Below are 26,487 nucleotides of genomic sequence, written 5' to 3' on the forward strand. Positions count from 1 at the left end.
CCACGACTCCGGTCTGCAGCCAATCAGAGCCACTCCTCTGTGGCTTCAACAGTCAAAGCCACGCCTCTGGGCTTCAGCCAATCAGAGCCACACTTCCGGGAGCTGCAGCCAATCAGAGCCATGCCTCCGGGAGCTGCAGCCAATCGGAGACACTCCTCTAGCAATTGCGTCGTACCGCGCGGGAGGCGGGGCTTCCGGCGGCGGCGGCGGCGGCGGGGCGAATGGCCTCCGTCCGGTCTGTAGTTTCCCACTTGCTCGCGGCGGCCGGTGCTCGGCCCGTACCCTTCGGCCGCCCGCTCCCGCCACCCGCTCCCCGCTCCGCCTGGGCCGCCGCCATGGAGCCCGTGCCGCGCTGGCTGGCAGGTCTGCGCTTCGACAACCGCGCCCTGCGTGAGCTGCCGGTGGAGACGCCGCCCGCGGGGCCCGAGGGCGCGCCGTCCGCCCCGCGCCCGGTGCCCGGGGCCTGCTTCACCCGCGCGCGGCCCGCCCCGCTGCAGCGGCCGCGCCTCGTGGCGCTGTCCAGGCCGGCCCTGGCGCTGCTGGGCCTGGACGCCGCCGCGCGCCAGGCCGAGGCGGAGGCCGAGGCGGAGGCCGCGCTCTTCTTCAGCGGCAACGCGCTGCTGCCGGGCGTGGAGCCGGCCGCGCACTGCTACTGCGGGCACCAGTTCGGCCAGTTCGCCGGGCAGCTGGGCGACGGGGCCGCCATGTACCTGGGCGAGGTGTGCACGGCGGCCGGCGAGCGCTGGGAGCTGCAGCTCAAGGGCGCCGGCCCCACGCCCTTCTCCAGGTGCGGGGCCCGGGGAGGCGGGCGCCCGGGCGGGCTCTGCTGCACCGGGGTTCGGGGCCAACTGGGCTGGGTGCAGCGATTTTCACCTTGGTCCTCCGTAGCTCCTGCCGTCCCCACGCACAGCCCGAGCGGCTGTCCAGCCTGTCCCTGCTGTGGTCATCAAGTCAAGGATTTGAGCCTCAGCTCCACTTGTGGCTTTTTCTATGTGTGTGGTACCGAGGAATCGAACCCGGGTCTTCGTGCATGGCAGGCAAGCACTTTAACCACGAGGCCACACTCCCGGCCCTGGAGCCTGCTCATTTATATTTTGATTTGTTATTTTTGGTGCTAGGGATCAAATGTAGTGTTGGCGCATGTGGTAGGCAAGCACTCTACGGAGCTGTCGCCTGCCATGGAAGGTGCCCTTTATGCTTCAAGATTTGAGGCTGCTGGTGTTTGCAGACCTGAGTTCTGCTAAAATGCCTTTCCTGCAGAGGACGGGTCCTTGGATGTGTGCCTCCCAGGCCCCTTGTGTCTACAATTCTCTGCCTACCAGGGCTCCAAGCCTTGAAGCTAGGAGATGAGGTGGTTGTAGGTCCAGTGCTGCTGGAGCCTGTAGCTGTCGTTTCGGGGTGATCAGGTGATTTGTTGCCTCTGCCTCCTGTAGTGATTGGGGCTTCAAGACGGGGCCCCAGCAGACTCAGGGTCCCCAGGTGGGCCCCAGTTCCAGTGCAAAGCACCCTGCTTTCTGCCTGGGGCATGAGTTACAAATAGAAGAGGAACTGCAGGGCAAGCAAGTGCCTCAGAGGGCGACCAGCCCGAGCTAGTGGGATGCCCGCACAACTTGTTTTCAGGACCGTGGTCGCCAGGTTCCAGGTCAGTGTGTGTTATGCTGAATTCTGCTGTTAGGCTGGACTAAGTAGCAGCATCCACAGCTGGTGATGAGGCCAGTAGGGACAGCAGAGACCAAGGCAGCCCAAGTGGACCCTCTGCTCAGGGAGCAGTCCTGACAGGACTGCACACGTGTTGTTCACTTCTGGGTTGCTTTCAGGTGATGGAAAGGCGGGTGTGTGGCGGGTGTGTGGCAAGTGTGTGGTTTGGGTCAGCACCCTACATTCACACCTGTGGCTATTGGTACACCTGGGCCCCTTTGGGCCCCTTTCAGCCTTAGTGTGCAGGTGAGGCAGGTTTTGACTCCATGCCCTGCACAGAGGCCAGGCCCACGTGCAGCACACAGCCCCCGACTCACATGTTGGTTTGGGTTCTGGACGAGGCCTTTAGAGGCCCAAGTGTCCCAGCACTCCCTCTCATGTTCTGTCCTGTTTATGCCCTGCTATCTCTGCTCTTCCGCTCTTGCCCTTGGGTCGAAGCCAAATCCATGCAGCCCTTTACCCCTGAGAGCTGAGCAGTGCTTCCTTTTCATAGTGCTCCTGGGTGTGTGCCTTATTCTAAGACTACTTAGTAAATTCCTGAAAGTGACTGCAGAGCGAGTGCTGGAAGCCTGGTTTAGCTGCATGGCTGCCACAGCCCCACAGTTCACCTGGATCCTCCCCTGGAAGAACCACCTCCCTTGACGAACCATGAGGAGCTTTTTCCTGAGGTGCAGCAGCGCCTCAGAGGCCTCTGTTTGCTTTCAGACAGGCCGATGGCCGCAAAGTTCTGAGGTCAAGCATCCGGGAGTTCCTGTGCAGCGAGGCCATGTTCCACTTGGGAGTCCCGACCACTCGGGCCGGGGCCTGCGTCACGTCGGAGTCCACGGTGGTGCGAGACGTGTTCTATGATGGTAATCCGAGATATGAAAAGTGTGCGGTTGTGTTGCGCATAGCCCCCACCTTTATAAGGTAACACCGGGGCCCAGGCCTGTCCACTGCTTCCGCTTGCGAGTCCCGGGAGACCCACAGTCGGGACTTCAGGAGAGCCCGGGCTCTCTCAGAGTCAAGTCCGTGAAGTAGATGCTCTGCGTTTCCTGTCTGGGCTGGGTCCTGTCCTGTGTATGAACAGTTGTCTCTGGTCCCTCCTCTGCCCCATCTAGCCCCTCATTACAGCCAGAAGATGCAGGCAAGCCCGGGCGTCGCATGGTTGAACTGTGGGAAGGCACAGATGCAGAACTGTTTCTGGGAGCCTGTAGCTGTAGTTTCGGGGTGACCAGGTGATCAGGAAAAGGCCTTATTTAGCATAATCATGGGGAAAGAGTTGCTGCCAGCCCTGGTGGCTCACACCTATAATCTGAGGTTTGAGATTTGAAGCTGGCCAGGAAGGAAAGTCTGTGAGATTCTCCTAACCACCAAAAAAGCTGAGGTGGCCGGGTGCTGGTGCCTTACAGCTGTAAACCTAGCTACTCAGGAGGTTGAAGTCCCAGGGTTGCAGTTCAAAGCTAGCCCAGCAGCAAAGACAGTAAGATTCATGTGCAGCTATCCCCCCAGAACTAGAGTGGAGCTGTGGCCCAAAATGGTAAAGCCCTGAGCAAAAGAGCTCAGGGACGGTGTCCTTAGTTCAAGCCCCACAAAAAAAAAAAAAAAAGGAAGCTGGAAGTGAAGCTATGGCTCAAGTGGAAGTGTTAGTCTTGAGTGAAGAGAGCTCGGGGGCAGTCCCAGGGCCGAGTTCAAGCCCCAGAACCAGCACACGAATGGATGGACAGACAGTCCTGACCTCGTGGTGGCAGTCTCTCAGACACCCAGGTGCTCGTCTGTTGGACCCTTCTTGGCGGACTCCTGCCTTTGCCATCACCTTGGCCTGGTATCCAGTAGTGGAGCTTGCACTCGGAGCCAGGGTGCTGTCCCTTACTCCAGGCTAGAGCCACAGCTCCACCCCTGAAGATAAAAAATGTCAAGGACTTTTCTTCCCAGGCTGACTTCGGACCTGGATCCTCGCATCTCAGCCTCCTCAGCATCTTTAGGCTGATCTGCTGCTACCCCTGCGGGGATGAGGAGCCCCAGTGAGGTCTGCCATTCCCTGGAGGCCTCAGCTCCTCAGCCTCCATACCCTGGAGCCCACACACTATTCCATTTGCCTCGGGACCTCCTGTATGTGGGTGCTGTCACCACACCTTGGGAAGTGTCTAGCTATGCCCAGTGTCCTGTTGAGAAGGGCTCTGATTCTGTGATGGAGGCTACCCCGCTGTCCCCTGCCTAGGGGACAGGGTGTTCTTCCACAGGAGTGTTTTTATGTGGCCTCGTGGTCGCAGGTTGGTTTTCTTACGAGGGACCAGTGCGGCCTGACTAGTTAGACTGTGGCGTCTCCCCCCCAGGTTTGGATCCTTTGAGATTTTCAAGTCCACTGATGAGCACACGGGACGTGCAGGTCCCAGCGTGGGCCGAAATGATATCCGGATCCAAATGCTCGACTATGTGATTAGCTCTTTCTTCCCTGAGATCCACGCCGCCCACGCCGGCCAGAGCAGCCGCGTGCAGAGGAATGCTGCCTTCCTCAGGGAGGTGAGTTCCAGGCTGGACACAGGCCTTCCTAAAGGCCATCCCTCTGCCCAGTAGTCACTTTGGCCTGGGTCCTGGCCTCCAGACCCCATCCCCACGGCCAGTGAAGCCCGGGACAGGCGCGGGCCTTGGCCATGCACAGGCACTGGCAGAGTCCAGCCATTGAAGCTCTGGTGGATTCCGCGTTTATTGCCAGAGTACCTGTCTAGTTTCTTGACTTGGGGAAATGGCGATTGCCCTGGCTAGTCAAGTTCACCTCCCCCAGACCAGCCATGGCGCCTGCCCCGCAGCAGACCTCGCAGTGCTCAGGTGGTGCCGGTGCCCCCTCCTCACGCGAAGCCAAGGACTTGGGCTAACGTGGCCCAGGGGCTCCCATGACATGGGAGGAGGGGATCGGGAAGACAAGGCACTGAGGTGCTGCTGCACCCCTGGGGTCAGAAGTGGGCGCTGAGCACTGTCTGTGGAGTCTGCCCTAGAACAGGTCACTCTAGGTCCCCCTCCTGGGCCTGAGTCTGGGTAGAAGCCACAGAGAGTGAGCCAAGAAGGCAGGTTCTGCACACACCAAGTCACCAGACCTGCCTCTGCAAAGCTGGCCCCCAGAATGTGGGCACCACTCACTGCTGGCATCAGGGGCAGTGCAGGTGGGGGCAGGACCCCAGGGAGCAAGCAGCACCTGTACCGCCCCAGGTGACAAGACGCACAGCCCAGATGGTGGCCGAGTGGCAGTGTGTTGGCTTCTGCCACGGTGTGCTCAACACCGACAACATGAGCGTCGTGGGGCTCACCATCGACTATGGGCCCTTCGGCTTTCTGGACAGGTGAGTGCCCCAGGGCTGCGGGAGGCAGGCCTGCTGCCTCCCAGAAACTGGCCCAAGATGGGGTCCATGGTGGGGAAGCAGGGCAGAGCTGGCCTAGGTGCCCAGGAAGTGTTTCAGTGCTTAGCAGGACAAGAGCTTTACAACGGGGCTCCTCTGCTGGGCTGGATGGGAGTCCAAGGTGGGGATGGGGGCAGGGAGGGCTGTCTTGCACTCAAAAGGCTTTGCTGGGAAGGGCAGCCTTCCCCACCCTGGAAGGAGAGCCGTGCAGACATTGGTTTGAGCCCATCTGCCCACTCCACACACCCCCTCGACAGCACTGGGCTCTCGCTCTGTGTGGCAGGTATGACCCTGACCACGTGTGCAATGCCTCCGACCACGCCGGGCGCTACGCATACAGCAAGCAGCCTGAGGTGTGCAAGTGGAACCTGCAGAAGCTGGCAGAAGCCCTGGAGCCAGAGCTGCCCCTCACGCTGGGCGAGGCCATCGTTGCTGAGGAGTTTGATGCAGAGTTCCAGAAGCACTATCTGCACAAGATGCGCAGGAAGCTGGGCCTTGTGCGAGTGGAGCAGGAGGAGGACAGGGAGCTGGTAGCCAGGCTCCTGGAAACCATGCACCTGACTGGTAAGCCCCAGGCTGCGACGGACACGCCTCACCCACCTAGCCATGCCTGGATGCGCTTGTTGTGTGGCCATTGCCCATCCTCCTCCCCGCCTGGCAGCACAGCTGCTGTGTGCAGTCTCAGAACCTGACTGGAACGGCTGGCACAGACTTGACCCTCTGCCACTGCTGTCCTGTTGCAGAGTGCTGTAGACTCCCGTCACATAGGTGGACGTTTGGCCAGCCATGATCAAATGGTGCACTTGAACGTCTGCATCTTGTTAGCCACATAAAGTGCAGCTTTGAAATTAAGTGCAAACATCAGCATCTCGTTTTTTCTTTCCTTCCAGGCCTGGGGCCTGACCTCAGGGCACTGCCCTTGAACGTTTTTGCTCAAGGCCAGCACTCTGCCACTTGGGCCACAGCACTACTTGTAGATTTTCCTACGTACATGGTTCTTGAGAATCAAACCCAGGGCTTCATGCATGCGAGGCAAGCACTCTACCACTAGGCCACGCTCCTGGCCCTCTCCTTTAGGTCTGTAATTGGGATTACTGGGGTCACAGGCTCGATTTCCCTGGGGGCCCTGGATCCAGCTCCACAGGGGCAACAAAAGTAGGCATCCTTGTTAGAACTCTGCATGGAATGTTTTTCTTTTTGGGGGGTGGGGGAGAGGGGTCATGGGGCTTAAACTCGGCCTTGCGCTATTCCTGAGCTCTTCAGCTCAAGGCTACTGCCCTACTCTTGAGTCAAGTCCCACCTCCCGTTTTCTAACAATTAATTGGAGGTAAGAGTCTTGGGTCCTTTTGTGCCTGGGCTGGCTTTGAACCTTGATCCTCAGATCTCAGCAGCTAGGATTATAGGCATGAGTCACCACACTGGCTTGGAATGTTTCTTCATATCACCACTTTCTGGCTATTTGAGTTTAAACAGGTTCTAGCTAGCATGGAGCCGTCTTGGGCCCAGTGGGTGCCTCATTTTTGGTTTAGACATTCCTCCTGCGGCAGCCTGCTAAGTTCTAGGGCGTTCCATGGGGTGCCGCAGAGCTGGGTGACTGAGAGACAGGGCTAGGAAGGAGGGGAGGCAGTGCAGGGCCTTCAGTGGTTCACGTTCCAGGTGCTGATTTCACCAACACCTTCTCTGTGCTGAGCGCCTTCCCAGTGGAGCCTGAAGCAGGCCTGGCGGACTTCCTGGCCATGCTGACCTCGCAGTGTGCCTCTCTAGAGGAGCTGAAGCTGGCCTTCCGGCCCCACAGTGATCCTAGGTGGGTGCTTTCTTGGACACATTGACCAGAGTTCGGGAGAGACAGGAGTCCTAGATTGTACACCCAGGGCCCCAGGCAGCTTGGCCAGGAGAGGACAGAGATCCTGACAGCAGGGGCTGCAGAATGGACTATTCAGGAAGACTGAGTTTCCTGGCAAGAGCCCAAGGCTTTGGCAGCCTAGACAGACTGACCTGCTGCACCCACACCCAGATGAGACAAGTAGTTGTTTTCAAATTAAAAAGCCACAGGCTGGTCACTCAGGAAGGGATTTAGTGGAAGTGGTGCTGGATGAGCATGTACTGGGAACCTCCACGCAGATGCTGTCCTGTCCTCCCCACCCAGCCTCGAGACAACAGGCCTCACAGCCAGAGGGGGTCTGGTCATCTGCTGATCTTGGCTAAGATGCTTTCCCCATGGTCTTCCACGCAGGCAACTCTCTATGATGCTGATGCTGGCACAGTCAAACCCACGGCTCTTTGCACTTATCGGCACCCAGGCACATGTCACAAAGGAGCTGGAGCGCATGGAGCAACAGTCTCAGCTACAGCAGCTGAGCCCTGCCGAGCTGCAGAGCAGAAACGAAGCACATTGGACTGCTTGGCTGCAGGAGTACAGGTGAGCGCCCGTGGGCAGTCTGCCGTGTCACGCCCAGGCCCGCACGGACGGCGCTGGGCCTGCTGTGAGAGCCCACTGGATGTAATTCCAGAGCCCGACTGGACAAAGACAAGGAGGGCGCTGGGGATGCCACCGCCTGGCAGGCTGAGCGCGTGCAGATGATGCAGATGAGCAACCCCAAGTACATCCTGAGGAACTACATTGCCCAGAGGGCCATTGAGGCTGCTGAGAACGGAGACTTCTCTGAGGTCAGGACAGGCCTACGCCCCACTCTGCTCCTGGGAAGGAGCTGGCCCTCACCTCTTGCCTGGCCCTCTTCCAGGTACGGCGCGTGCTGAAGCTGCTGGAGACTCCCTACCAGAGAGAGGACGCTGCCACCGAGGGCCTGGAGGCTGTGAGCTCTGATGGGGCATCCGGTGGTCAGTGCTCCTACAGCAGCAAGCCCCCTCTCTGGGCAGCAGAGCTGTGTGTGACCTGATCCTCATAGTGGCCTTGGTGGGACTCTTCAACCCCAGGTCTCCCAAGGCCTCCAGGTGCTGTTGAACTACTGAGCCAGTCCCAGCTCGCTCTCTATGACGGCTGAGATCTCCAGTCAGTTCCTGACCCTTCTCTGCCAGACAGCAGCACAGCAGCACAGCCCTGACCCAAACTCTCGGCTCAGCCTCCCGCTTCCTGGCCCTGTACGCAGAGACGGACCCGGCAGCCCGCTATCCAGGCCTAGCCAGCCCCTACTGAGTGTATCTCCCAAGCCCCCAAATAAAGCAGCAGCTTTCAGGTGTGTCTGTGTGCTCACTTCTCCCTCCTCTCCTGGGTCTGCTCAGCCTCAGGAATCCTGATAGTAGCTGTTGAAGTTGATCCGCAGCAGGAAGTCTTCCAGGTGGGGCTGGTAGCCTCGGTTTACCAGCTTGGTGACCACTGGCGGGGAGAGGACAGCAGGCTCCACCCGGCCCTCTCTCTAGGCCCCGCCCTCAGCTCTGCCCCAGGGAGGCCTTACCTTTGAAGAGGAAGTGGGAATAGTACTTGAAAGTGCTGTAGGACTGCTGCATGAGGGCGAAGTTGGGGTGCTGTGCTCCGTGGGGCCCGGCGGCGGGGCCCCAGGCCTGGGAGAGAAGCTGGCTGCGGAACTTGAGCACCAGGCTGAAGATGCTGTGGATGATGTTCATGACGGGCGCCGCCTTCTCCGTCAGCAGGCCCCTGGGGGGAACGGCAGTGAGCCGCCTGGCCGGGCCTCCGGGCAGACCCGGCTGGTCCCCACTGCTCACCTGAAGACGGCTCTGTGCAGGTACTCGGCATGAGCACGCTGGATCTCCTCCAGGTCGCCCACGGCAGCCAGCCGGGCCCTGAACTCACACCAGCTGACGTGCAGGATCTGGTTGGCAATGTAGGCCTGGATGACCTTCACAAAGTGCTGCATCTCGTGCTTGAACAGCTGCAGCTGGCGGAACTGCACGGAGCTAGCCACGTGGCTCACCAAGGCTGGTGGAAGGCAGAGGTGAGCAGTGGGCTGGCACCGCGTGGCGGGCGGGAGGGCGGGCCAGCCAGCGCTTACCTGTGCGCTTGAGGTGGAAGCAGATGTCCTTCAGCGTCCACATCATGAGCTTCAGCTGCAGCAGGAAGGAGAAGATGCTGCCGTACTTGCTGAGGCAGGCCTCCGTGATGACGATGTTGAGGGGCCAGTCCACCTGCTCGGGAAGCGCCACTCAGAGCCTGGCCCCCGGCCCGCCCCGCCCCGCCCCACCGTGGGCTACTACTTACCTTGTACCTGAGCTCCAGGCAGCTCAGCACGTCCGGCGCGTTGGGGGCGAACACCTCAGGCAGGAACTTGAGGGCGAAAGACAGGTTGGCGGCGTGGGGGCTGTCCCCGTGGAGGCTGTGCTGCAGCGCCTTGCTCAGGACGCAGTTGAGGACCAGAGGGTGCAGCAGCTCCCCCGGGCTCTGTCCAGCCCCGAGCTGCGGCGGCAGAGAGAAGCACTGCTCCAGCCCAGCTAAGGCTGCTCGGGGCCCTGCCATGTCTGGGGGTTGCTGTGGGCCAGCCCCACCCACCTGTGTCCCAGGGTCACCTTCTCAAAGAGCAGATCACTGAGGGACTGGGCGAACTCGCCATCCTCCATCAGCAGGAAGTGCCTCAGGGCCTCGAAGTGCGCCTCCAGGTGCAGCTCCACAAAGAAGAAGTCGACCGCCGCTTTGTTCACCAAGGAGACGCTGGCGGGAGGGGCTGGGGTCAGGTGGGGGAGGCCAAGGGGACTGGGCGGGCGAGGGGGCAGGCGGCACTCACTGGGCGGCCAGCGGGGCCGTGAGGGAGCGCTTCATGAGCACGGGCAGCGTCAGCAGCTCGCTCAGCTGGACCACAGTCTCGTCCACCGCTGCCTGGACCTGGGGGTCCACAGGGAGGGCAAAGGCCCGGGGGAGCACGTGGTGCACCAGGTGGGCGAGAGGAGGCTCTGCTGTGGGGCACAAAGGGAAGCTGGTGGCTTGAGGACACCACAGCCTGCAGCCCCCTCCACCTGCCTGCCGCTGCCCTTCTACTCACACAGGGACTCGTAGCTGTCCGGGTACCGCTCCAGGTGGTACAGCCTCGCCAGGCCCGCCAGGTAGGCCTGCTCCTCCTCCCGGCGCCGGGCCTCTGCCTCCGCATCTGTGTCCTCCTCCTCCTCCTCCTCCTCACCGGGGCCTGTGCTGCTGGCACTCGCTGCCTCTTCCTGAACAAGGCCAACCTCAAAAAACCATCTCCCCAGCCAGCGTGCTGCTCCCAGGTGCCCAGGTTCCCTGCATGTTACAGGACCTTCTGCTCCCAGCCCCAGACCCCACTGATTACCTGTGAGTTCCTGAGCAGGTCTGGAGAGAGGTGCTCATTGTCTTGGTTCTCCTCTGGGCCTAAGCAGACACAAACGGACAGCAGGGAGCATCAGGGCCCAGTCCTACTGGGGGAACACAGGGAGGCCAGCCCAGGACATCCCTCCATAACTCCCATAACGCAGCTCGATCCTAGCTAAGAAGGAACCCCAAGAGTGGCTTCACCCAGCATCTCCTCCCAGGCCGAGCCACACAGACACACCCGACTACCAGCTTCCCCCTGACCTGGCTCTTGAGGAACATGGTCTCCTGGAACCCTGGGCTTGGCCACAGCAGGGAGCGTGGCTGGCAGACTGCCTTCCACAATACTAGAGTCCAAGGGCCAGACAGCAGGTCCCCCTTCTTCAGGCGGCTGTGGCCCACATTCCAGAGTAGAGCTGTGTGCTTCCGGGATAAGGCCTGACTGAAACCTATAGCCAGGTCTCTGGGGGGATTGAGAGGTGCACCCCTGGGTCTCCTGCTGTGGCTGAAGAGCCACGTCTGACACGTTTTCCCCAAACCTGATGCTGGCATCTGACGCGTGTCCATGGACGTTCCATCGTGGCCGGGGAGGAGCCACGTCTGACACGTTCTCCCCAACCCTGATGCTGGCATCTGACGCGTGTCCGTGGACGTTCCAGCGTGGCCGGGGAGGAGCCACGTCTGACACGTTCTCCCCAAGCCTGATGCTGGCATCTGACGCGTGTCCATGGACGTTCCAGCGTGGCCGGGGAGGAGCCACGTCTGACACGTTCTCCCCAAACCTGATGCTGGCATCTGACACGTGTCCGTGGACGTTCCAGCGTGGCCGGGGAGGAGCCACGTCTGACACGTTCTCCCCAAGCCTGATGCTGGCATCTGACGCGTGTCCGTGGATGTTCCATCGTGGCCGGGGAGGAGCCACGTCTGACACGTTCTCCCCAAGCCTGATGCTGGCATCTGACGCGTGTCCGTGGACGTTCCATCGTGGCCGGGGAGGAGCCACGTCTGACACGTTCTCCCCAAGCCTGATGCTGGCATCTGACGCGTGTCTGTGGACGTTCCACCGTGGCCGGGATGGAGCCAGTCCAGAAGCACGGTCCTCTGGGGGGGTGGCAGCCTCTGCCATAAGCTCAAGGAGCTGCTGCACAGGCTGACTGCCATCTGCCTCAGGGCTGACCTGCCCTGGCAGGTGAGGCAGAGGCTTCCCTGTGTTACAGACACAGGCATCCTGTTGGAGGTGTGGACATCCCAATGGTGACTGCTCTGCAGCCTCAAGATGCCCTGGGGAAGTCCAAGTGGCCCCGGCTGGCCTCAAGACGGTGTTGAAGTCATACTCCGCTGGGGTGGTGTGAGTGTCAGTTGTTATGGTCGCCTGCCCAGGGACCGTCGGGGGGAAGTCTGTGCAGATGGCCTGCAAAGCCTCCTCCAGGAGGGGGGATCCCCTGTCCTGCACAGCCTGCTCAGACCCCGACTCCATAGGCAAAAAGTCTGCGATGCTGAGGGCAGCAGAAAATGGTTCAGCCTCCTCTACCTGTTCAGAGCTGGAGTCATCAGGCCCCGCTGCCCGAGACTCGGGGGGCTGAGGTGTGGGTGCGCTCGGCCTTCTTGGGCCATCCTGCTTGGCCTGCTGCTCTGTGGGAACTGGCTCGTGGCCGCAGCCTCCATCCTGGAGCTCAGGTCCTAGAGACATGACCTGGAACACAGGTTAGACCCAACCATCTATCCTTATCCCCAAGCCCAGCTCTGTGACTGCTTCCAATATTCAACAAGTACCAGGGGGACATGGGGACACAGTCAGGTCAGGGCACCTGGCTGAGAGCCCCAGCACGGTCCTGCATCGTGTGATAGCCTCTCACCTGGGTGCGTGTACCGGGGAGAATATCCAGCATCTCCTGCGGCTGACGAGCTTCAGTCTTGTCTCTCAGCATCCCCTGAAATTCAAGCCCGCAGAAAACAGAAGCTTTGCAGAATGAACTGACATTCGGCTCAGCCTCTACATGGCGCCCTCACCCACCACCAGAAGCCACTGGTGCTGTAGCCCTCCCGCCCTGAGCTAGGGCTTGAACATCAGCACGTACCAGCTTCTCATCATCTGCAACATGAGGGACAAGCACAGCCCTGCTGCATGCCAGTGAGAACTATGGAGGCGCACGGGCAAAGGGGTCTGCGTGTACTTCCAAGGAGCTCAGACACATGGGACCCAGGAAAGAGCGGCATCCAACACTACCACCAATACCTGGATTTGCTTCTGATCTTCTAGAAGGAAGCGAAGTCGGGCACTTCCCAGGCGGTGCCTCTGGATCCTCCACAGAGCTTTTTGTTCCCGATGGGCTGCCTCTGCAGACAACTTGCTATAATGGTCAACCAGCGCCTGCCTTAAATCATACACCAGAGAGAACATGATAACCAGCCACTCTGCACTGAACAAAGGGCTGGCGGCCCTCGTGGGCATCCTCTCCCCAGCAGCAGCCTCAGCATCTGGCAGCCAGCAGGTCTCTGCCCACCAGACCGGTGGTGCTAGTGAATGCCCCAAATGTCTGTTGAACAAATACCAGGAGACTCAGACGCCAGGGGGAGCATGGGAGCTGAAGCTTCAGTCCCGAGAGCCCAGGCCTTGTTTTATAAACTGCACAGTAAATACTTCCTACCTGAAGACCAATGCAAAGAAGCACAGAGCCAAACCAATGACAAGTGACTGAACCTCCTGCCTGCAAGGCTATTGGTTGGCTGACCATCACAGGCCGGGGACACATGCTGCGTGATTTTCTTTGTGTGTAAACAGATCATCTACTCGTGTGCGCACACATTCCTAGCACATGCTGTACACAAGGCACACCCTTATGTGCCTAAGGCTGGGATAGTTGAATATTTCACAGCGCCAAGCAAAAAGTGACCAACTTCTCCCATTAAGAGCTTCCACTAGTTGGGTGTCAGTGGCTCACATCTGTAATCCTAGCTACTCAGGAAACTGAAATCTGAAGATTGTGATTCAAAGTCATGAGACTCATTTCCGATTAACCACCAAAAGCTGGAACTGTGGAAGCTGAGCTTTTTCAAGGCTGGTGCCTTGAGTGAAAAAGCGAGGCACATCACTCAGAGCCTTAAGTTCAAGCCCTGTATCTGTGAGTGCGAGCTCATGTACAAACACATGCATGTATGTAACACACATCCATGCACACACACACACACACACACAAACTATGGTAGGTAGATGGCCTATCTCTTCCGGTTAGGCCAATAATAGGTTTGAAATAAACAGCTTCTGTTCAAGATAAATAAGTAGATAGATTCAGGACAAGAAACACACTGGGTGGGACCTTGCCTGGACCCAGTTCATACGAACCAACTATCAGACACCGCAGGATAGCTAGGACTCCTGAACCTGGCCACAGGACCTAATCATTGGTCTTTCCACCTTGACAAATGTAATTTTTCAGACTAAAACTAAAATAATGGGCTGGGAATAAAGCTCAATGATAGAGGTGCTTCCCTCGAGAGCTCTGGGCCACAAAGAAAAGAGGGAAAAAAAAAAAAAAGGCAAACTAACCATCATTGCAAACTAACCATCATTAAGATAAACCCTAGCCCGGCACGGTGGCTCACACCTGTCATCCTAGCTACTCAGGAGGCTGAGATCTGAAAATCAAGGTTCAAAGCCACCCTAGGCACAAAAGGACCTGAGACTCTTATCTCCAATTAACCTCTAGAAAACAGGAAGTAGTGCTGTGGCTCAAGGGGTAGGATGGTAACCTTGAGCTGAAGAACTCAGGGACAACACCAGGCCCAGAGTTCAAGCCCCATGACCCACCCAAAAAAAAAAATAATAATAAAAAGAAAAAAAAAACCCTAGGCAGATACCTATGGCTCTGAGTTGTAATTCTAGCTACTCAGGAGGCTGAAACAACAAGCATTGAGGATCAGGGTTTGGAGCCAGCCCAGGCAGACACACCCAAGTGACTCTTACCTCCAATTAACTACGGGGGGAAAAAAAGCCAGCACTGGAAGCATGGCTCAAGTGGTTGAGTACCACCTGTGAATGAAAATGCCAAGTGAGCACCTAAGACCCTGAGCTCAAGCCTCAGTATCAGCACAAAAACAAAACCAGAAGGTGAAACCCACGTTGAGCTCTGACACAGCCCTGACGCTTCCTCACCTGGCCTTCTTTTCCAACTCCTCTTCCAGGGCCTTCAGTCTCTTCTCTCGGTCACGGAGCTCATGGGCAGTGTTCAATTCATCATCCAGCTCCTCCTGTCTGGCCGCCAGGAGTCGCTACATAACACACAACACACCTGCTCACTCAATGGGTCAGGGGGAGGGTCAGGGGGAGGGGGTGCAAACCCCCCCCCCAGCCCAGCTTACCCACCTCCTGGTACTTTACAAACTGTTCCTTCAGCCTCTGAAACTGCTCCCGCTTCCGAGCATCCAGGGCCATCTGTTCAGACATCTGGCGGTCTGCATGGGGAGGGTGGGAGGAGGCACAGTGGTGAAGTGCCCCGAGGTGGTCTCCAGACCTCACAAGGCAGGAGGCCATGCTCACCGCTCAGCTCGCTCAGCACCCTGGACGCTGCTTCCCGTGCGTGGAGAATTAATTCTTGTTTGGCAAGCTCCATACGTAATTCCTGCAAAACAAGCCAACGTTCCCAGGTCCTCGTCCTCCCACCTAGGCTGGCCTGGAAAGGGCTGGTGCCTGGGACGCTGTGCTGTCTCAGATGAGGGCACATCAACGCCCGCACAGACCTGGACCATCAGGGGCCGCGTTCTACAGGAATCCGGCAGGGGCAGGCCGACCTCTGGCTCAGAGGAGATCCTGGGAGTCAGAGGGGCTTCCTGGCCCAGCCTCCTGAGTCTACTCCTGCTGGGTTCTCCCTGCTCCCACTAGGCACCAGACCAGGACGTTTTCCTGGAACTGCCCTCTCCCAGAGCACACCAGAGAACCATGGCCCTGCTCCAGGCACAACATTCCTTTTTAACACAGAGGCTACTCGAGTGCAGGGACCCACCCAGACTGGTCTGTTCCCTGCTACAGTACCCCAGGGACACCTCAATGAGGCCACCACATCGGCAAAACCTGCAGTGCAGGCCTGTACCCCACCAAACCAGGAGAGGAGAAGAGCACCCCCACACACACACCACCACTGGCATCCAGCTCCAGATTCATTCTGACCCTGCTTGACACACAGCCAAGCATCACTGGTGGAACCACCATGTTCCACGCCCCACACCCTGCATCCTGCCCCTCAGCCTGGGCCAGGAGACAGAGGGAGACAGAGGAAGGCAAAAGAAGTTGTGAGCCCCCACGGCCACATACCTTCTCCTCCTTGCTAATAGAGTTGTAGCGGGCCACTCTCTCCATTCGCCCTACATAGACAGCACAGTCCTTCTCAATCTCCTTCAACTCCTTGAGGGAGAAAATCACCGAGATGCGAGGGACAGGGACATCAGACCAACAGAGGTAGTGCTGCCAAAGAGAAAGCTGCAGTGAGCACCACAGACGGCCAGGGCCAAGAACAAGAGGAGACAGCTTTGCTGCTGTGTTTAGCCATGCCTATGGATGGTCGCTCGCTTTCCCCAGAAACTCCACTGTTAAAGAGCAGGTCTCCCAGCTGGGAAGGCAACACAAGCAAGCCCCACTGCATGTCCCCACCCAGGGACATCACGTATGTGCTAAAGGCCAGCAGACTCCACAGATGACCCTTCTGAAGGGGCTGAGCTCTCTCTCCTGCCTCCTCTAGAGGAAACATGGCCACAAACGCCCAAACCCTCACCCGGGGGCAGCAGAGCTTCAGCAGATTGATGGTCTTCCCGCAGATGTACACGTCATGAGCAATGTGCTTCAGGAACACAGGGACACAGTCCTCCACCTCTTGGGAAATGAGCACGTAGCCATGGGTCCAGTAGAATTTGTCTAACAGGAAATAGCACTGGTGACCTGCAGCCCATTGGCCCTGACCCCAGGTGCACGGCTGTGACCTACCTCTGCAACCAAGGTACTCATGGTTCACCTGGATCATGAACTCCCCATACACGTCTCTGAAAACCCCACTGTACACCCAGTCGTGGATGAATCTGCCACAGATAAGGTGAGCAATGTGGTGAGAAGCTTACCGAGCAGGCATGGCTAACAGCAGGGAGTGGGCAGTTGGTGGGAAGAGCCAAGCGGCACAGCTAGATACTGGTGAGCAAGCAATGCATGTCGCCCAGTCCCGATATCCAGGCCAAGGCTGTGTGCAGCCCCTGCACTCAGCAAGTCTTGAACAGGAGTAGCTGGTCTGGGGGTGGCCCCCCACCCCCCGAGTGCAGGGAGCCCAGGCTGGCCAGCAGCAGCACCCACTGTGTGTACGGCTCGCAGCTCGTCTTCAGCAGGGCCAGCAGCACAGGGTAGTGCTCATTGCTGCAGTTGTCCAGTGCCTCCTGGTAGAGGTAGGACAGTAACTTCACTCCCTGTGGACAGACAGATGGGAGGAGCATTAGCGCACGGAACTCGAGTGCTCTGCCTCCCACCACGCTGAGCAGCAGCCCTGGGCTCTCACTCAGCCCCCTTCCCCACACTGTCCGCCACGTCCACCTCCACTTCCCGACACTGTCAGGGCCACCCCAAAGCTGTAAACTCACCGTGGGGAATTCGGCCCTGGTCTCCCCTCCAGTGGCTCCCGGGAGGGCGGTGCCCACTCCACACAGCTCAGCTAAGTACCTAGACCCAGAAGCTCATGAGACTAGGCAGCAAGAACTCAGGCCGAGCCAGCCAGCCGCATACCAGATGAAGAAAATGGTTATTTCCCTCCCCTGAATGACCAGGGAGAGCGCAGGAGTGGCTCAGGTGCTAGCCGTGAGCAAAAAAGTAGAGAAAGAGGCCACAGGTCAAGGCCAAGTATCAGCACAAAAAGAAATAAACACCCCCTGGACCCCGTCAAACCAGATCTGAACTTCATGGCTCCCCCTGAAATCCTTTCCTGCCTGGTCTACACAGCCACACACCCCTGCCACCGCACTGCACTCTGCTCCAAAACCCCCTGCTGCACCCCAGTCCCCCGGTGGCCTCTCTACACGCTGCCCCTGCAGCACCCTTCTCCCCATCCATCACGCGTCACTCCTACTTCTCTGCTTCACTGTTTACCAGTGAGCCCGTGTGTGCCGCAGGCCACATCAAGGGATGCACTTCCTCTGGACCCTAGCAGGGATCGCTGAAGCGGCCAGAGAGCCGACACACCACATGGCGTCCAGCACCCGGGGTCCGTCGGGGCCCTTCTTGCCAGGAGACAGAGGCTCTTCACTGCCGTCGGGGGGCTCCACACCTGCTCCCTGAAGCCCTATGCTGCCACTCACCTGAGCTGCCTGCCCAGTTTCTTGAAAAGAAAGCCAATTGTGAGGAGGCTCAAAGTGGGTGGAGTAGAGAGGACGCAGGCCCGGTAATACTGCAGGTACCTCCTCAAACCACTGGTGAAGGCCTGCACACAAGAGGCAGAAGGGGGACAGGAGGAAGGGAGCCAGGAACCTGGGAAGGGCACAGCCAGACTAGAGAACAGGGCAGTGCCTCCTTGCCCCAGACTGACAGCCCGTTTTCCAAGCAGAAGACAGACAGGAACCACTACTGCTCCTGTCCTCGTCCAGGCTCTGCAGGACCCCAGACAGCATGCAGCAGCACTGTACTTCAGAGCCCACAGACAGGGTCCTTGTAACCAACCCTCGTCCACCAACCCCCACACTCGTCTCTCCTTTTGTGTGGCACATGCCAGGTGACCAGGAAGGAATACTGCTACGGTCCCCAAGATCCCTCAATCATTCTTTACAGCCACAGCCTGGTCCCCTTGGGGCTTCCACTCAACTGAAAGGTCTCCTTCACAGCCCTGCCTCCCCCTGGCCTGTGAGTCTAGCCCTGACCTCAGTCTCTCCCCACAGCCCCACAACCTGCAACACTCCACAGCTAGAAGGGCCCATGCAGACCAGCTGCTGCTGTGTACCACCCTTGGCTTCCAGAGGCCCTTGTTACCTGCACAGCCTGTCCCCACCCATTCAGGCTACTCCCCCAAACCGACACAATCTCACCAGCACACACACACACACCAGCTGCAGACCCTGCAACAAGACAGGAATTCCTGGAGGCCGACATGGCCCAGGCCCCGGGGTACCTGGGATAGGAACTAGTCAGAACATGAGTCCCACTGCTGGGATGCCTACAGAGCCCAGGGGCCCAGGGAAAGAAGGACTCTCTGGACTCAAGAGTTCCTTCCTCCAAACGCTGGCACACCTGTCTCCTTCTATCCCTGGGCCAGCACATTTGCCCAGGGTCTGGTAGAATGACCAATAAGAGAGGACTCAAGGACTCCTCCCTAATCCCCTCTCCTCGTCCCTTCTACAGCTTCCCTTTCACCAACAGACACTCTTTTTGTTTGGGGAAAAACGCAACCCAACCAAACAATAACAAAATTTACTACCACTCACCAAATCCTGAGATTTGGGCTTGGGAATCTAGAGTAAGAACATTGAGACTCTCTTCCCAGTTCTCATGAAGATGTACCTGGAAGACGAGGCCTCTGCTGCACACGGAGCCTTGGACAGGCTGCAGAGAAAATTGGCTCAAGCGCATGTAGTGGGTCCCGTACTCCGCCACCTGGGACAGGATGCTGCAGATGCTCTCAGGCGAGGTGCCCGCCACGTGGACGCCCCGCTCCACCACGAACGCTTGAGCCGGCTGTGGGGGCCAAGGTAATTCAGAGCGGGAGACAGCCTTTTTGTTTTGTTCATCTTTTTTTTTCTTTTTATTGTTGGGATAATGTATAGAGGGGTTACAGTTACATTCGTCAGGTAGTGGGTGCATTACTTCTCACACATTGATACCCCTTCTCATGCTTTTGTCCCCATTTCCCTCCCTCCACCCTTGTTTTCTTTTTGAAGACAGGGTCTCTTTATGTAGTCCAGGTTGGCCCTGAACCCTTGTGACCTGTGACCCTCCTGGCTCAACCTTCTGAGTGCTGGGAATAGAAGTGTACTGTACCAACACACCTGGAACGGAACAGTTCCTTCCCTTTTCTGTTGGTTATGGGGCTTTAACTCAGGGCCTGGGCACTGTCCCAGAGCTCTTTCCCAGGCTAGCGCTCTACCACTTTGAGCAACAGCTCTACTTCTAAATGAAGAGAAGTGTCTCAGACTTTCCTATCTGGGCTAGCTCTGAACTGCAATCCTCAGATCGCAGCCTCCTGCATAGCTAGGATTACAGGCGTGAGCCACTGGTAACCAGCACAAGACGGCGTTTTCACCAAACGGTTTAAGAACTGGATGTCCATTCCCACCCCCAGATGGGGAAAACATAGTCTACTGTTTCCTTATACCAGTGGACACCATCTTCAGTATTTAAAAGGATGTTAACAACAGGAAAATTGTTTCTTCACTGCAATTCACTACATTGCCCTCCTCCCTACTCACGGCAGTGTGACTCATCCTACCTGCCCTCCTCCCCCATGTGCTCTGGCTGCTCCTGTCACCAGCACGGGCTTCTCACCTGACAGAGGGAAAACGTGGCAGAAACAACTCCAATGAGGACGTTCAGTGAGTCCTTCACCAGCTCGCTCTCCTTCACTAGCACAGGTCTGGGGACCTGGAGGAGGCCCCCGCTGAGCACCTGCAGCTCCCCTTGGCGGAGCCTGCAGAACCTGTCGAAGGCGTCCCTTCCTGCCTCAGTGAGGTAGGGCTCTTCTCTGTGGCCAGGAGGACTGGGAGGGAGACAGAACAGAGGGTGGTAAGAAGGGTAGGTAGCCCTCAGCCCCAGGAAGGGAGCTCAGAACAGGTCCAGTAACCTTGGCCTCCCAAGGCCCTTGGGTGCCTGCAGAAGCTGCCTATCCATGGCACATCAGTGGCTCTCACTGAAAATGCGGTGACCCGACCCCGCTACAGAGGTGGGGTTCAGTGAAACTCAACTCAGCCTTCTCACTGGAACAGGTCTGGGCTTCTGCATAGCTCTTCAAGACATCCATTCAGACCTCTGCTTTACACAGCTACTCGCTGGTCACAGCCTGACGGGCCTGGCCCACTTTCACACTCACATGGACTAGGGACAGTCTCAGCTTCATCACAGGTGACCTCCAGGAAATCTGCCTGCCTGATCGAAGCCTACCAGGTAAAACTGCCCATGGAAGCCGGGCACCAGAGGCTCACACTTGTAATTCTAGCTACTCAGGAGGCTGAGGGCTGAGAACCACAGCGTGAAATCAGTCAGGGCAAGAAAGCTTGTGAGACTATTATTTCCAATTAACCAGCTAAAAATTGGAAGTGGCGCTGTGGCTCAAAGTGAGAGTGCTAACCTTGAGCAAATAAGCTCAGGGACAGTGCCCATGATGGGTTCAAGCTCCCTAACGAAAAATAAAACGAAAGTAACTCAAAAGAAATATTAAACTGGCTGGGGGGAGGGGAGGGAGGGAGGGAGAGACAGAGAGACACCAGGCTTAAACTCAGGGCCCCCTGCTGGCTAGCCCGTCGTTCTAACACTGGAACCACACCTACAGCCCCTCGCTTCATCCCAAGACCCTAACTTAAAACACTTCAGAGCCTGTGGCAGAGGTGAGTATCTGTAGGACTAGCGACTTGGAAGGTGGAAGCAAGAGGTCCTGTGATTTCAGGAGCTGTGGCATCCTGGGCCACAGAGCGGATCCTGTCACTAACAGGGCTGGGAATGTTGCTCAGTGGTAGAGTGTCTGCTAGCTTGCATGAAGCCGCCATGGGTTCTATCCCTTAGTACCACATACACAGAAAAAGACAGAAATGGTGCTATGGCTTGAGTGAGAGTGATCATCTTTCTTTTCTTCTTTTTTGCCAGTCCTGGGGCTTGAACTCAAGGCCTGGGCACTGTCCTTGGACACTTTTTGCTCAAGGCTAGAGCTCTGCCACTTGAGCCACAATAGTACTTCTGGCTTTTGTGGTGTATGTGGTTCCAGAGAATGGAACCCAGAGCTTTGTGCATGCTAGGTGAGCACTCTGCTACGAAGCTAACCTTCCGGTCCATGAGTGCTAGTCTGGAGCAAAAGAAGCTCAAGAACAGCACCAGACCCTGAGTTCAAGCTCCAGGATTGGCAAACAAGTAACAAGAAGACTCTCTTTGGGAATGTCAGTCAGCCTGAAGTGAAACACAGCGAGGGCGTTCCTTCATTCTAGATCTCTAGAGTCAGGGTCCCTCAGTGCTAGATCTCTAGAGTCAGGGTCCCTCAGTGCTAGATCTCTAGAGTCAGGGTCCCTCGGTGCTAGATCTCTAGAGTCAGGGTCCCTCAGTGCTAGATCTCTAGAGTCAGGGTCTCTTAGTGCTAGAGCTCTGGGGTCAGTGTCTCTTAGTGCTACAGTTTTGACGTCAGTTCTTTTCTGCCAAGGGAGCTGGAGAAGGTGAAATATATGGTCATTTGGTAAAGCCTCTTTCACATGTATGTTCATTCACAATAGCCATGCTATGGGAACCGGACAGACGCCCCACAATGGATGAATGCATCAAGAAAATGTGGTACATGTACACTCATATGTTGAATCTAGGTCTAAACTATAAGCACATATAACATAAACAGCATTTTTTGCATATACGCACAGACTGATTAAAGAATGGCACACTCTGTTGAAAATGACACATAGTTTGTGGATGGGGAATGGAAGGAAAAACTGGGAGTCAGAGAAGGAGTGATTACTGTTCAAAAAGAAATATACTGATTACACCTCTCACCTTTATAATAACAACTTTTTTTAAAAAAGTGAAGTTGCTGTCACTGCCAGCATTACTCAGAAGCAGGTGGTCCCGCAGGACTCTGAATGGACACGATGATCACACGCAGGAAAACTAAAACTGCACTTCACCCCGGAGACTCTGCAGAGGTCTGGAGGCTACATCAGACAGAATGGGGCAGTCCTGACTCCTTTTTTTCTTGCCAGTCCTGGGGCTTGAACTCAGGGCCTCAGCACTCTCCTAGTACTTTCTCAAGGCCAGCACTCTACCACATGAGCCACAGCACCACTTCCAGTTTTTTTCAGTATATGGGGTACCAAGGAATCAAACCCAGAATGTCATGCATGCTGGGTAAGCTCTCGATCACTAGGCCAAACTCTCAGCCCGACGCTTTACTTCAGTGCTCCCACACTGGTGTCCTATAAACTCAACAGCAGAGGTTATGAAGAGGGCACTATGGCCAAAGGCTTGGAAAATGCATGTTTGCTACTCCCATTCTACCAAAACAGACTCCAGAGCTCCCCGGGTTCAGAGTACCCTGACCTCAGACACACCCGGAGTATGAATGGCCACTCAAGCTGCCACTGCCCACTATAGAAAGAATTGCCTGGAACAGTGGCTCACGCCTGTAATCCTAGCTAGTCAGGGAGCTGAGATCTGAGGATTGCAGTTCAAAGCCAGCCCAGGCACTAAAGTCTGTAAGACTCTTATTTCCAATTAACCACCAGAAAATAGGAAGTGATGCTGCCCTAGGGCAGTAGCCTTGAGCTGAAGAGCTCAGAGACAACGCCCAGGCCCAGAGTTCAAGTCCGATGATTGACAAAAAAGAAAAAAAAAAAAAAAAGACTAAAACTTCCAACAGCACCACTCAGATGGATGGCTTCTGGGCACCCAAGAGACTCCTTGGGTAGGAAGCCCTGATCACACAACCTGCCAGGTTGCCTTGACACCTAGCCAGCAATCTTGGTAGGACATATCCCCTGGCTTGGCTGGCAAGTGTATGTACAGGTTATGGGCCTAGTGGGGCCCTGTTTCCACTTGCATCCATCAGTCACCTCCCAGCATCAGACAATGCTGAACATTAACCTGACTCTTCAACAGCTCCCTGGGACCACTGAGTAAGTAATGTCCACAGCACAACTGAAGCCATGGCAGCGGGCAAGGAATTTAAAAGGCAAAGGAAAACCTTACCATCCAATTCGCTCCCAGCACCTCCGCTTGCTGGCCTCATAGGTGAGTGCAACTTCCCATAGGTCCACATCTGGGGTCATGCTTGGTTCAGACTGGGAATCGGGAGTCAAATTGGATGCTGACTGGAACCCTTCATCTTCCCACTGATCCATGCTCTGAGGGACCTGGAGGCGACAGGAAGGAAAAAACCACTGCCTGTTCATGCGTGTCTACACTCATCCAAGTGTGTAAAATTCAAGGACCCCATCCAAGTACTTTCACTTGTTCACCACTCCTAACAGAATGTTTATTTTACTTTTCTCAGGTACATATGTACTAAATACACAACCCCTCCTCCTACCTCCCAAACCAATAAGTTGTTTAATTCACTGAAGTTACCTGCTAAGCCAGGCACAGGTGGCTCATGCCTGTAATCCAGGCATGATCTGAGGATCATGGTTCAAAGTCAGAGCAGGCAGGAAAGTCCGTAAGACTCTTACCTCCGATAAAGTACTCAGAAAAATCCAGAAATGGAGCTGTGGCTCAGGTGGTAGAGCACTAGCCTTGAGCGCAAGTAGGCTCAGGGACAGCATCCAGGCACTGAGTTCAAGCCCCAAGCAAAAATAAAGAAATGAAGTTACCTACTAAAGTTATCAATTTCCAGACATCTATGGTAGCAAAGCTATCATCCTCGAGCTTTACATCACATACAGCCTCAACATGTAATTATGAAATGTCTTTGACTTAGAAATTCCTTTTTCTGTTTTTTGGATGTTGTGGGGATTTTTTGATTTTCTTTTGGTGCTAGTACTGGATTGGAAATTCCATTTTGGAGAAACTAAAAGTATACTAAACCTTGCTGGACACCAGTGCTCACACCTGCAACCCTAGCTACTCAGGAGGTTCAGATGAGGATCATGTTTTGAAACCAACCCAGGCAGGAAAGTCTGTGAGATTCTTATCTCCACTTTAACCACTAAAAAAGCCAGAAGCAGAGCTGTGTTTCCACTTGTTTTGCTAGCCTCAAGAAAAAAAGTTCAGGAACAATGTGCTCAGGTCCTGAGTTCAAGTCCCAGGACTGGTACCAAAACTATGTGTGCATATGTGTGTGTGTGTGTGTGTGTTACATGTTTTATATATAATTTATATATATATATATAATATACATATAGATACAGATACATAAAACCTACATACACATTTGCTGTAGCATTACTTACATAAAGCTTTTTGTTTGTTTGTGGGGTTTTTCTGTGGGCCATGGGGCTTGGACTCTGGGCCTGGGCATTATCCCTGAGCTCTTCAGTTCAAGGATACTGTCTCACCCCTGGAGCCACAGCACTACTACCAGTTTTCTAGTGGTTAACTGGAGATAAGAGTCTCACATCTTTAGTGCCTCGGCTGGCTTTGAACCACAATCCTCAGATCTCAGCCTGACTAGCTAGGATTACAGGCATGAGCCACCACGCCTGGCTCCAAAGTTTATTCTTTTAAAGAGGTGTGCAAAACAATACAAAAGAAAATTTACAATATTGAATTTATTTGTATTTGGTTATTTGAAATTTGATAGGGAAGGAGGGAAAACCATGAGGGGGGGGTAAGGGGGGGAGGGTAATGGGTACCAAGACATGTGAAAGGGTATCGATGTATGTGAATTAATGCACCTTCTATCTGGCAAATATCATGTAACCCTTTTATTAACTACAATAAAAAATATTAAAAAAAAAAGAAATGAAAAAAAAATATCCATACTACAAACGGAAAAGTATAACAAGTTGTACCTATGTGACAAACAAATATCCCTGCATGTGGCTACTGAATGAACATCTGAAATAAGTAACAGAATTTATTTCATCTCAATTAAATTTAACAACTCTAGGGGGCAGAAGTGACTTAACATACCCTGTTAGGTAAAGGATGGAAATCAATGCCTAGAATCCTGTTCAGGAGATTGAAATTCAAAGCTAGCCTGAGGAGAAAATTTCATGAAATTGTCTCCAGCATGAGTAGAGCCAAGCAAGAAAGCCCAGCCAGTGAGTTAGCACAAGGCTAAGTTCAAATCCACTATCACAAAAAAAAGGGGGGGCACTAAAGTTATTGCCTGCACTTAGCAAGCCTGGCTTGCAGGCAGGCAGTAAGCTCTCCTTCCTTGCCAAGGGGCAAGCACTAGTAAGCTGCCTTCTGCCATTCTGCCTGACAGGCTGGCATGGCAAACAAAATACCCAATGACCTGAACCTGAGCTCTTCAACATATGCTGTGATGAAAGTAGGGTCAAAATGCCATTTCCCAAATCCCAACACTACCTTAATGGCCAGTCCAGAGAGGTCTGCGCTGTCTGGCACTGGGGGCAGGTCTAGTCGTACATCCATATCGTAAGTGCGGCAGTGAACCAGGGCACCAAAAAGTGAGACCCGAGTGTCTCTCTCAAACTTGTCACCACAAGGGTCACCAAAAGAGAAGTGCCCCATGGTGGGAAGGTGGGTTCCTGGAGCAGCATCCATCACCTGAAGCGCCTCCTGGATCATGCTGTGACACAAATATCCCTCTCTGGAGAGCAGAGACCGAACGTCCATCTCAGACAGACTCAGGTCATAGCAATCATAGCCGCTGTAGGGAACGTTTCTACCTGCGTGCTTCCTTAAGGAGTCTCGTTTCCTGCGCAGTACTCGAGGAGGGCCGCTGCCTGCCAGCTGAACCAGGAGTTCCAACACCGATCCCACCTCCGCAAACGGACAGCCAGGGGCTGCCTGCAGCTCCTCTACGAGCTCCTCCAGGCGGTCAGCCTCGGGGCCCAGGCCACCCACTCTCAAGTCAAAGGACATCATGAGGACCTTGTTTTTCACCGGAAGTCTCGACAGGTGGGGGCGCGGCTGGCGCGCGTCCTCTTGGAAGAGGTTTGTGAAAAGGGCGTTGTAGGCCACCCTCTTGAGGGTCCGCTTGGCCCTCTTGCGGTCCACGCCGCGCGGGCCGGGGCCAGCCCGAGCGCTGGGCAGGAGGGCTTCGCACAGGTCGTCGAGCAGCTGAGTGACGCCGGCCATGCTGGCCTTCCCCGCTCCGGGCCACGGGGAGGAGGACCGTCCTCCGGGGCTGGCTCACCCGGCAGCCCGCGGCCCGGCGGGGCGGGGGTCGACCCGGAGCGGGCTCCGCGCGCGCCTCCCGGTCACCGGCCGCCGCGTGCCCGCCGGCGGGTCTCGGCCGCGGGGGTGCCCCGTGGAAGCGCCGGCCGCACAGGCCTGCTCGGGAGCCCCCGCGAGGGGACGGCGGCCGGGCGGACGCCGGCGAGGAGGCGCCCGGGAAGGGGAGCCGCGAGCGCGCCCGC

At 56.2% G+C, this 26,487-nt stretch overlaps 2 protein-coding genes across 2 annotated transcripts; one reads left to right on the forward strand and one right to left on the reverse strand.

The window, feature by feature from the left end:
* The first annotated feature begins 214 nt into the window (after positions 1-214).
* On the forward strand, positions 215-8,265 carry Selenoo (selenoprotein O). The gene is made up of 9 exons (XM_090328937.1): positions 215-787; positions 2,404-2,607; positions 4,014-4,200; positions 4,885-5,015; positions 5,356-5,636; positions 6,729-6,876; positions 7,306-7,491; positions 7,583-7,739; positions 7,814-8,265. The coding sequence occupies exons 1-9, from the start codon at positions 222-224 to the stop codon at positions 7,976-7,978; spliced, it is 2,025 nt and encodes a 674-aa protein (XP_090185063.1). The 5' UTR covers positions 215-221; the 3' UTR covers positions 7,979-8,265.
* On the reverse strand, positions 7,130-26,302 carry Tubgcp6 (tubulin gamma complex component 6). The gene is made up of 25 exons (XM_090328938.1): positions 25,472-26,302; positions 23,189-23,352; positions 19,802-20,012; positions 18,821-18,994; positions 17,629-17,750; positions 16,918-16,996; positions 16,637-16,746; positions 16,280-16,371; positions 16,071-16,210; positions 15,614-15,763; positions 14,843-14,924; positions 14,669-14,757; positions 14,459-14,574; positions 12,542-12,680; positions 12,162-12,236; positions 10,570-11,998; positions 10,307-10,365; positions 10,022-10,190; positions 9,767-9,935; positions 9,552-9,693; positions 9,247-9,441; positions 9,041-9,173; positions 8,754-8,967; positions 8,486-8,685; positions 7,130-8,406 (listed from the first exon to the last, which is right to left on the reverse strand). Exons 1-25 carry the CDS (start codon positions 26,204-26,206, stop codon positions 8,315-8,317), a joined length of 5,280 nt encoding a protein of 1,759 aa, XP_090185064.1. The 5' UTR covers positions 26,207-26,302; the 3' UTR covers positions 7,130-8,314.
* Between the last annotated feature and the right edge of the window lie 185 nt (positions 26,303-26,487).

Source organism: Megascapheus bottae, chromosome 2, assembly GCF_031878675.1.
Source record: "Megascapheus bottae isolate mThoBot1 chromosome 2, mThoBot2.hap1, whole genome shotgun sequence".
Taxonomy (NCBI): domain Eukaryota; kingdom Metazoa; phylum Chordata; class Mammalia; order Rodentia; family Geomyidae; genus Megascapheus; species Megascapheus bottae.

Bases quoted from the DNA above. Each gene is read 5' to 3' on its own strand.
- Tubgcp6 (XM_090328938.1), bottom strand. From the start codon at position 26,206: ATGGCCGGCGTCACTCAGCTGCTCGACGACCTGTGCGAAGCCCTCCTG. The intron at 16,372-16,636 runs GTGGGTGCTGCT...TATCTGTGGCAG, and splicing joins AGCTGCGAGCCGTACACACA to ATTCATCCACGACTGGGTGT. The intron at 14,758-14,842 runs GTGAGCATGGCC...CTCCCCATGCAG, and splicing joins GGTGCTGAGCGAGCTGAGCG to ACCGCCAGATGTCTGAACAG.